Source organism: Perissodus microlepis, chromosome 23, assembly GCF_051167445.1.
Source record: "Perissodus microlepis isolate ML-2025 ecotype Zambia chromosome 23, ASM5116744v1, whole genome shotgun sequence".
In the NCBI taxonomy this organism is placed as follows: Eukaryota; Metazoa; Chordata; class Actinopteri; order Cichliformes; family Cichlidae; genus Perissodus; species Perissodus microlepis.
This window is the reverse complement of record NC_140482.1, coordinates 19,728,673-19,738,978: the sequence shown is the minus strand read 5'-3', so window position 1 is coordinate 19,738,978 and position 10,306 is coordinate 19,728,673. Positions and strand designations below refer to the sequence as shown.

At 42.0% G+C, this 10,306-nt stretch overlaps 2 protein-coding genes across 2 annotated transcripts; one reads left to right on the top strand and one right to left on the bottom strand.

The window, feature by feature from the left end:
• Positions 1-1,156: 1,156 nt before the first annotated feature.
• LOC146361234 (leukocyte cell-derived chemotaxin-2-like) lies at positions 1,157-2,418 on the bottom strand. Its single transcript, XM_084921588.1, has 4 exons — positions 2,379-2,418; positions 1,876-1,987; positions 1,638-1,789; positions 1,157-1,550 (listed from the first exon to the last, which is right to left on the bottom strand). The coding sequence occupies exons 1-4, from the start codon at positions 2,401-2,403 to the stop codon at positions 1,291-1,293; spliced, it is 549 nt and encodes a 182-aa protein (XP_084777714.1). The 5' UTR covers positions 2,404-2,418; the 3' UTR covers positions 1,157-1,290.
• Positions 2,419-7,605: 5,187 nt separating this feature from the next.
• On the top strand, positions 7,606-10,092 carry LOC146361233 (tubulin alpha-1A chain-like). The gene is made up of 6 exons (XM_084921466.1): positions 7,606-7,659; positions 8,204-8,209; positions 8,365-8,472; positions 8,570-8,810; positions 8,897-9,045; positions 9,121-10,092. Exons 1-6 carry the CDS (start codon positions 7,606-7,608, stop codon positions 10,090-10,092), a joined length of 1,530 nt encoding a protein of 509 aa, XP_084777592.1.
• The last annotated feature ends 214 nt before the right edge of the window (positions 10,093-10,306 follow it).

Sequence of the window (10,306 nt, the reverse complement as noted above, 5' to 3'; positions counted from 1 at the left end):
ACACAACCGCAGTGCTAGGTTACATCACGCACTGCATGGACACTGTCACCATGGAAAAGCGTGTCCGGGTCTACCCCAACTGTAAACCCTGGATGACAAGTAAGGTTGAGGCATTGTTAAAGGCACACAACTCTGCATGCAAATCTGGGGACCAGGATATGTACAGCAGAGCAAGAGCAGACCTTAAAAAAGGCATCAGAGCAGCAAAACTGGACTTCTCGAACAAGCTATTGGATCACCTCTCTGATAACAACTCCAGAAAGGTATGGGAGGGCCTGAAACACATCACAAGGCAAAGGGACAAATACAGATAATATAGACATCTCATTGGCAGAGGAACTTAACCACTTCTTTGCCCGCTTTGAGAAAACTGCAGACACCCCCACCATGCACACCGCCCTGCCCACAGCCTCCTCTGAGCACAGCCCTCACACCTTTAGTCTCCAAGAACACCAGGTTCGCAATGTGTAAAGAGCAGTAAATCAGAGGAAAGCTGCTGGCCCTGACGGAATATCTGGGAGAATGCTCAAAGACTGGGCTGTCCAGCTGGCTCCTGTGTTCACCATTATTCAACCTCTCCCTGTCACATGCCACTGTCCCTCACTGCCTGAAATCAGCAACAATAGTCCCAGTCCCCAAGTCCACCACCATCAGTAGCCTCAGCGACTACAGACTCATCACTCTGACTCCAGTGGTTGCAAAGTGCTTCGAGAAGCTGGTCCTAAAGCACATAAAGGACTGCCTCCCACCCAGCTTCGACCCCCACCAGTTTGCCTATAAGGCAAACAGGTCCACTGAGGATGCAGTTTCCACCGCCCTCCACTCTGCTCTGCATCACCTGGAGAATCCTGAAACATCAGTAAGGATGCTCTTCGTTGACTTCAGCTCGGCCTTCAATACCATCATCCCAGGCCTTCTTATAGCCAAGGTGGTAAACTTGGACTCCAGCCCCACAATGTTTCTGTTTCAATGTTTCTACGCATACACCATGTATATAATTTACTCACATATGTGTATACATATATATATATATATGTATATTGCTTATTTTCCTCATTGTATATTGTTTTCCTTGATTTTTCACCTTTGTGTTCCAGCTACCCAATTTAGCTGTGCAAGAAACAGCACAATGACAATAAAAGCTCTAAAGTCAAAAGCAAATTAATATTTCAATTTTTTTAATTGTCAAAAGGCTGAATAAATGCTCCATTTTCAAAAGGGTTAAAGCTGTGCAAGCCATTTTATATAAAACAGACACAGTTAAGAAAAGAATAAGTAAAAGCTTCTTTCTTAGACGTAATAGTGTGGCAGATCAAACCACCAGAATCGTCCTGGTATTAATTCAGTTTCTTCAGAAGGGACACGAGTCTGACATAAGTCAGAGAAATACTCTGTGGGGTCTTCACTTCTGTTACACATCTGGACGTGGATGTGCGAGGTGATCCCTTGGTAAACGCTCTGCATGGGCAGCATTGTGCCAATCTTCTCACCCTTATCCACCGTTCCTGAGGTTTTGATTGGCTTCACATAGAAAAGTTTGAAACAAAGACCTGCAGGACACAAACACAACCACTCAGTCATTAAATCAAAACCAGGATCAATAACACAATCAGTAACAAGATGGGCGGTGGACTGACCTTCTCCTGAGAGGTTGATGCCCTCGTCGATAGCTTTCTTATTGGGGTCATTATAGACAATCAGGCTCCCTTTGATTGTCACATCAAACGGGGCTAAGACATCTGAGCCGTCACTGCACTCGATGTCCACACCTTTGTGAAGTCTCCCACCCCTGAAATCCAGCAGACATCCAACTGTGAGCAGCTGCTTCACATCATCCAGCCTTACATTAAAAACAAAAATGTGTTCACAGCTTACCGCGAGGCTCCGTAGTGTCCCTCTCCCCAGCTGTCTGATGTCCTCTGGGTGTTGCATACATTGTCACTGCAGAGCTGACCGAACTTAACAGCATCACACATCCACACCACAGCTGGAGATACACAGAAATACTCAGACTTTCATAGATGCAGCCTTAACGTTTTATTATAAATCTTATCAATAAACTAAATTTGGTCATCTAAAAACAATTTTATTAGCTGACTGATTAAAGTTTTACTTAAACAGTTTATAAATATGTTAATTAAATGTGCATTCAGGTAAACAGACACAAGCCCAAATGTAAGTTTATGTTTTTACTGACGAAAGTTGTGTTTTAAGTTCATTTTTTCGTCTGCTCTCGTGTCATTCGCAGTGAATTTTTATACGTTATATGTTGTTGGTAGGAACAAATTGAATGCATAAAACCACCGAAACATTCAGAAATATTGACCTCTAACAGGTTTAACATGTAAACGGCTAAATCGCTGTTGGGATTTCCTCACCCAGTAAAACGAGGATGCGTCTCATCTTTAGACCTTCAGCTTTGATCCAGATACTGAGTTTCTGCTGTTACTCTCACAGCATTTATAGCCTGCAGTTTGAATGTGTCAGCAGCTGAAAACAAACACATTCTGGAGTTTTGATTATTCAAATGTTGATGATGAAACTCTTGAGTCTGTTTGTGCTTGTGTTGCATCACTTGGTTACGCAAGTAATCCCAGTATTTACAAATCTGAGTCTTTATTAGGGTCCAGGTCTCTGCAATCCAAACAAGAGACTAAATCTAACTCTATGGCTTTAGCCGTGGTAAAGAACTTCAAAAGGTAAATATGTAAGCTAAAAGTATTAGTATCAGTAATGGTGTCGGCAATACAGGCCCTGTATTTACTCTGTATCGGATTGATACAAAGTTTGCAGTCTCACACACATTTCTTATGTTCTGATGAGTCTATCAGTCTTTTAAGCAAATTTTTTATCAGATTCATTTTAAGATTGTAAATTCTTTTTTTCTTTTATTATAAAATACATTATATATTCTTTATTTTTATTGTATTAAGTTCAAAAGGAGTAGAACATATTAATTAACAACAGCACTTAAGTTCTTTATGTAAATATGACAGATTTAGCCACACAAGCTAACTTCCTACTGCAGTCACTGCAAACTGAAAATATTTATCGACAATAAAGAAAAAGTGAACACTGAGAATCATCTAAGCATCTAAGAATCATTTAAGGATAAGAGTGTTTGATACCGGGATGCTCTTCTCTGCTTTTTGAGTTTGAGAGAGGTACCGAACAAAAGAAAACATCCCCATTACATATTAAACATCAAATATTAAAATCAGTTATAAAAACTCATACGTCACTAGCTGGGCCCACGTCCTCATTTTAAGTTTGACAGTGTTTTAGTAGGTAAAGGTGAATGCTTTGACATGAATTGAGCTGCGGTTTGGGGAAGGCCTCGAAGGGGACTGGCAGCGGCTCCCGGGCCGGGCAGATCCCCATGTACTAAATAGAAGTGAAGAAGTTGAAGACTGGAGAAGAAGGAGGGAGGGGAGGTGGGGCACGTAAACAAGAATGATCAGCTTGCAGAACTAGGGGAACCTTTATAGATGACAGCCGGAAGGAGCGTGTTTGGAGGCGTGGTCCTGCTCCTGAAATTCCGATACATAATCTCCAATTTAAAGCACATTAGCACAGTACCCAAAATACGCAATGAGTTAAAAAAAAAAAGAAGCTACTTCAGATTATATTTGATTACCCAAAAATAGGTTTTAAAGATTTGCAGAAAGAAGTTCCTCATTCTGTGGGTTTATTATTTCAGGTTTTGCTACCTGATAATTAAAGACTGCCCAAAATTTTATGTGAAAATTTTTGGGCAGATGTAGATATTTTATTCAGGAGTAAAAAATATCTGCAAGCCGAATCATGTTTCCTCACTATAATTAGCTGTATTAGGTAGAATTTTACAATTATAATGCAAATGAGATGCCCCCCCCAACATAAACACAAACACAGGAACACACACACACACATACACACAAGCACACACACACACACACGCTTTCTATTCATCTGCTGATCAGATGAACCTAGGACAGAGAATCAAAGCACTGAGATCTGAGTCCTCATTAGTGAAATTGTTAATAATACTGCCAAGCTAAATAATTTTACTCTATTCATAACCTTTTTGTGTTTTTGATATAAGTTGAATTTATTATTATGCCTAAATATTTGTATACACCTGATGGTGTTCTCCCTTCTGTTGTAACACTCGGATGTTGACACAGAGGGGTTCCATAAACGCTTGTTTGGATGTCCTTGAAAGCTAATAGTTACATCTGGGCACGGTTAATTATTACTACTTTTAGCAGGTTCAGGTAGACATGTTGCGAAACAAGACACACTGGAAACATGTTTAAAAACAGAGTGAAAGAACAACGGTCAGGGAAGGTCTGAGGGTCAGTTTTTTGTGTGTCTTTTGGACACCTGAAGGGTCTGATAGCTCTGCTGAAGCATAAGAACTGCATCTTTGCTGCTTTATCTCAGCAGTGTCTGTTCAATAAAAATAAAAGAAAACATTACTCTTTATGCTGCTTTTGGATATATAATTAAAACCAAAATTAAAAACTAAAGAGCAATTAAAACTTTCACAGATCAGAAGTTAATCCACAATATTTTATCACTACAGTTTGATTCTTCATCAACAGAATGACCGTTACTTAGTGTAAGTGATCCTGATGGTCTGGACATTCAGGGTCATTTTGAAGACCCAGACCCTGAACCATGGTGCTCATCTTGAGCATCTTGGCAAGGCTGGACTCCAGCATATTAAAGTAGACTTTGATGGCAGGCAGGAATGGCAAAAATGGTCATCTAAAGTTTCTACTCAGAACATCTAATACAAACACTGTACAAGCATTCTGTTGTGTCTGATGTTCTCAGTTATAAAAATCTGATTATATAAAAGATTTTTGAGATTTGTCCTCTGCAAAGTTTACTCTTCACACATAGGGGTGGAGCTCACCTTCAGCTTGAAGCCCTGCAGGCTATTGGTGTAGCCAACCACCATGCCCCTCCAAACTCTCACCAGGCAGACTGTGTGAGACAACAGCTCGATGCAGTACTTGGGTTTGTCCAACTCCCCAAAGACAACACAGGCAAAGAAACAGTTCATTATTCAGACACCGACAGAGCACTGTGTAAAGTCTGACACGGGGAAACGTGCTAACATCAAAATAGCACTGGTTTCCACTATAAAACATGATTACAGTGATGGACTCTGACTTATGATAAAGTGCACCAGGATGATAAGTAATACTGAAAATACTCAGAATTGATTGAATCTACTCTGACTTGCTTTTTTTGTGCCAAAAAAACCTAGTTCAGGGTTAGACCTAAGTTTAACCAGGTGTCTGAGCACTGGCAAATGTTCATGTTCAGTTAATCTGTAAAAGGTCATTAAAATGTTCTTCCTGTTGATTCTTTCTGACAATCTCAGATGAGCTCACACTGAAATTAAATCTTTGTCTTTGCCATGAGGAAGGACTATGAAGAGAACAAATCAGGGAGTGCTGAGGCTAAACCTTGGCCTCTCCCCATTGGACAGCCAATCCCAAATATTTATTTATTTATTTATTTATTTATTTATTTATTTATTTATTTATTTATTCATGTTTGGGGTTTCTTTGCCTGTCCTTTACAGTGCTGTAGCAAACAGAATTATTGTCTAATATTTATTTTCCTAAGTGTTCTTTTGCTATACTGGACCACTTGATTGTCATATTTAGAAGTTTTTTTAATCAGGATTATTTATTTATTTATTTATTTGTATTTTATTTTAAGTATTTACAATCAGAACTCAGAGGACCGGGGGACTGGAAAGAAAAGACAGACAGAGCCGGGGGGGCAGACTGAGATATTGCACAGGCCCTGCCAAGCAGTCACCAGGAGTGAGCCAGTGCACACCCAAGCACTCAGCCCTGGACACAGAGAACCACCAATGTACCAGCGGGTGGGGCACCAGCCACTGGCAGGGAGTATGGTGGGGGGTAGATAAACCCCCATACCTAGGGGGAGAGAGGAGTGGAATCTAAGACCCGACCTGACACAGACACACACAGACACAAACATTTATTCCCATCCTCACGTACACATACACAAACACTCAGCTCTCGCCCAACACAGACACACACAGAAATGAACACCGTACACACACTCCAGAGTCCAGACTCTGGAGTGGAGATGAGCAGACCACCCCAATCACAAATATTCCCAAGACCACTGCCTTACAATCCTTTACATCATATCTTTCTGATGTGGCTGCTTATTATTATTATGCATATTATTTCCGATTTATGTGCTCCCTCTACAGAACATTTTAAGCACTTTTAAAGATATCTCATATCACTGCTACTGGAATGATTCAGTTATATGTTTCTTTTTTAAGCCTCATGAGGTATCACAACTGCGTGTCTTACACAAGTGCTTAGACAGTGCAAAAAGCTGGATTAGCATCTCATGCTAAACCTTCCATCAAATTTTGACTCTGGTTTTACTTTAGATGGTCATTACTGTATCTGGTTTATTCATGTTTTTATCACTTATGAAATGTTGCTAAGTTAAGTAGTATTATCTCACAAACAAAACTTGAAACTGTTATTCATGCTTTTGTTTCTTCGAGATTGGATTACTGTAGCTCATTATTCACCTTCCTAAAGCATCATTGGACCATCTGCAGACTGTACAGAACACTGCTTCCAGAATTCTGGCCAAATCAAAGAGATTTTCTAATGTCACAGCACTACTCGTCCAGCTCCAGTGGCTTCCAGAAAACATTTCAAGATCTTGGTTCTCACTTATAGGGCTCTAAATGGTCAAGCACTGGCATATATTAAAGAAAAAGAACTCTAGGGGGTCCCTAAGGTCCTGAAAACTAAAGGTGACAGAGCCTTCTCAATAGTACCACCAGGACTCTGGAACTCTCTCACCTTTAGTTTGAAGTCTGCAGACTCTGTTGAGCTTTTTAAAAAGCAACTAAAAACTTCTTTTTACAACTGCTTTTAAGTAACTTTTTCAGTGTACTGATGTGTAATGTTTTTTCTTGCTTCTGATCAGCACTTTGTGACCAATATCTTGAAAGGTGCTATTGAAGTGAAGTTTTTACTTTACTTTTTACTTTACTTCCTCTTTTCTTCTCTCTCTTGCAACTCCATCTTCATCACCTTTGTCCATTATATCGACTATCCGTCCTCTGCATATGTCCAGTCCTTGCCTCTCTGACTTTGTCTCCATGCTTAGATCTTGTTGAATTCCTCAGGCAGCAGCAGCAGCACAGGTCAGCTGATCACAGCCTGTAAACATAATGCTAATCCAATAGAGCACATTTGGGTTATGGTAACAGGGGAGATTCCCATTATGGAATTGTAGCAACACAGTTAACCAGTGTAAAGACCACGGGCCAAATGAGGATGGCTGCAATTCATTGCGCTCTGGGTTGAGGGCCCACTTCAACTGCTGGAAATCCCCCCATATGAGACTTAAACCCACAATCTTGGCTTAGTAGGCTAGTGCCTTATCCATTAGGCCACTGGGGTTACATGCTGTGATGCATGTGTGTAACCTGAACTGTGTGGGACACTGTCATGTTAATATGGATAATCTCTGAGGAATGTTTCCAGCACCTTGTTTAATCTATGCAATAAAAATTAAGGTAGTTCTAAAGGCAAAATGGGCTCCAACCAGGTTCTAGTAGTACCTCAGGTGTACCTAATAAAGTGGCCAGTGGGTATACACTGTAGGCTTGTCTCCCTGGCTGTTTATGTTCCCTTTTCTGTGGTTTTCTAATTTAGTCCCTGGCTCTTTGTGGTCTTATGGTACTTCATGACAAAATGCAAATATGCAAACATTTAAATGTAGTCAGAAAAAAGGGCTTAAATGAAATAGCCAAAGTCAAATCCTAAAAATAATTAGGCTACATTTCACATATGTAACTGGATAAAGCTTATAAAAAGCTCTTTTATACATTATCACTGAAGCCCATAAGTTGTTAAATTTCTTGTTAAAATTACTTACGTTGCTTACATTAAAGAACAGACCTGCTCCTTTATAGTTTCTCATCTTATCAGTTTCAGTAAATAACATTGATCCTATAAGCTCAATTTGCTGAAGTGCCGTAACTTGTACAAACAGGCTGTGAGGGGGGCTGTTAAAAATATTCTGTTTACAAATATTTGGGGAATGTAGAATTCCTTTGACGCTCTCACATGGAGCTTTGAGCCCCCCTCATAGCGTTGAGTTTATTAACCACTCTGTGCTTTTTCCTTAGGTGCTTGTGAGTTAAATGAGTTTTGTGTGCCTGATGTATGGGCTCAGGGTTATACATTATCTTTCCACAGGAAAAATGGTCATGGATGTGTGACCGAGCGTGTCGGGACAATGATTTTGCCCTCTGGTAAACTCAGTTAACCCCCATTTGTGAACAACAAGACCCGTTACTATAGAGTTTGGAGATACTATAAGTACCAGAGAGATCTTGAGAGAGAGCAGATTTCGCCTGCAGATCCTCGCAGTCAGCAGCAGGAATTTAGAACCATGGTAAGTTTCTGCAGTGTCTAATAGACTCTGTAATGTCCACTTTTAAAGGTGTGATAGTGTTGCCTATTAGATTCCACAAAGCCTTTTCTAATGTTAATGTGGCCTGGTCTTGCAGCGGGAGTGCCTCTCTGTTCATGTTGGCCAGGCAGGTGTCCAGATGGGAAACGCATGCTGGGAGCTGTACTGCCTGGAGCACGGCATCCAGCCGGATGGTCAGACGCCCAGTGACAAGACAATCGGGGGAGGAGACGACTCCTTCAACACCTTCTTCAGTGAAACCGGAGCTGGAAAACATGTTCCCAGGGCTGTCTTTGTGGACCTGGAACCAACTGTCATTGGTAATATAAATTTAAATATATTTATACGTAAAGGATTTGAAAGGTTTTCTCATATACTCATATACAGTTATTTTTCGTGAATACAGATGAAGTCCGTACAGGAACCTACCGCCAGCTCTTCCATCCCGAGCAGCTCATCACTGGAAAAGAAGATGCAGCCAACAACTACGCCCGAGGTCACTACACCATCGGCAAAGAGATCATTGACCTGGTTCTTGACAGAATTCGTAAACTGGTGAGTTTATCTACATGTATTAGTTTAGAGTGTAGTTATGTATGGAGAAAATAGTGCTGTTTTGTTCCCCTGCAGGCTGACCAGTGCACAGGGCTGCAGGGTTTCCTCATCTTTCACTCCTTTGGAGGAGGAACCGGCTCCGGTTTCACCTCTCTGCTCATGGAGCGTCTCTCCGTTGACTACGGCAAGAAGTCAAAGTTGGAGTTTGCAGTTTACCCAGCTCCTCAAGTGTCCACAGCTGTGGTGGAGCCCTACAACTCCATCCTGACCACCCACACCACCCTGGAGCACTCTGACTGTGCCTTCATGGTGGACAACGAAGCCATCTATGACATCTGCCGCAGGAACTTGGACATCGAGCGTCCCACCTACACCAACCTCAACAGGTTGATTGGTCAGATCGTCTCCTCCATCACCGCCTCCCTTCGCTTCGATGGAGCCTTGAACGTGGACCTGACAGAGTTCCAGACCAACCTGGTGCCCTACCCTCGCATCCACTTCCCTCTGGCCACCTATGCCCCTGTTATCTCAGCAGAGAAGGCCTATCACGAGCAGCTCTCTGTAGCTGAAATTACAAATGCCTGTTTTGAACCGGCCAATCAGATGGTGAAGTGTGACCCTCGCCATGGAAAGTACATGGCCTGCTGCCTTCTGTACCGTGGTGACGTGGTTCCTAAAGAAGTGAACGCCGCCATCGCCACCATCAAGACAAAACGCACCATTCAGTTTGTGGACTGGTGTCCTACAGGTTTCAAGGTGGGCATCAACTACCAGCCCCCCACTGTGGTTCCTGGAGGAGACCTGGCCAAGGTGCAGAGAGCCGTGTGCATGCTGAGCAACACCACCGCCATCGCAGAGGCCTGGGCTCGACTCGACCACAAGTTCGATCTGATGTACGCCAAGAGGGCCTTCGTCCACTGGTATGTGGGAGAGGGAATGGAGGAAGGAGAGTTCTCAGAGGCCAGAGAGGACATGGCTGCCCTGGAGAAGGATTATGAGGAGGTGGGAACCGACAGCATCGGCGATGAGGGAGAGGGGGAGGAGTAATACGTTTTAGTTTTGCATAATGATATCATTATTGTATTTCAGCAGTGAGCAATGCCATATTGGTTTTTTATATATATGTGTGCGTGTGTGTGCAAAAATAAACCAAGAGTGCAAAGCATTTGTCTGTCTGTGCATTTCAGTTTCTCCCACTATATGTGTCTCCTCCAGCAATGTGCATGTTTGCTGTTGAACTATAATGACTTGTCTGTTGTTG

Bases quoted from the DNA above. Each gene is read 5' to 3' on its own strand.
- LOC146361234 (XM_084921588.1), bottom strand. From the start codon at position 2,403: ATGAGACGCATCCTCGTTTTACTGG. The intron at 1,988-2,378 runs GTGAGGAAATCC...GTGTATCTCCAG, and splicing joins ACGCATCCTCGTTTTACTGG to CTGTGGTGTGGATGTGTGAT. The intron at 1,790-1,875 runs GTAAGCTGTGAA...GCTGGATTTCAG, and splicing joins GGACACTACGGAGCCTCGCG to GGGTGGGAGACTTCACAAAG.
- LOC146361233 (XM_084921466.1), top strand. From the start codon at position 7,606: ATGGGCTCCAACCAGGTTCTAGTAGTACCTCAGGTGTACCTAATAAAG. The intron at 8,473-8,569 runs GTAAGTTTCTGC...TTCTAATGTTAA, and splicing joins AGCAGGAATTTAGAACCATG to TGTGGCCTGGTCTTGCAGCG. The intron at 9,046-9,120 runs GTGAGTTTATCT...GTTCCCCTGCAG, and splicing joins TTGACAGAATTCGTAAACTG to GCTGACCAGTGCACAGGGCT.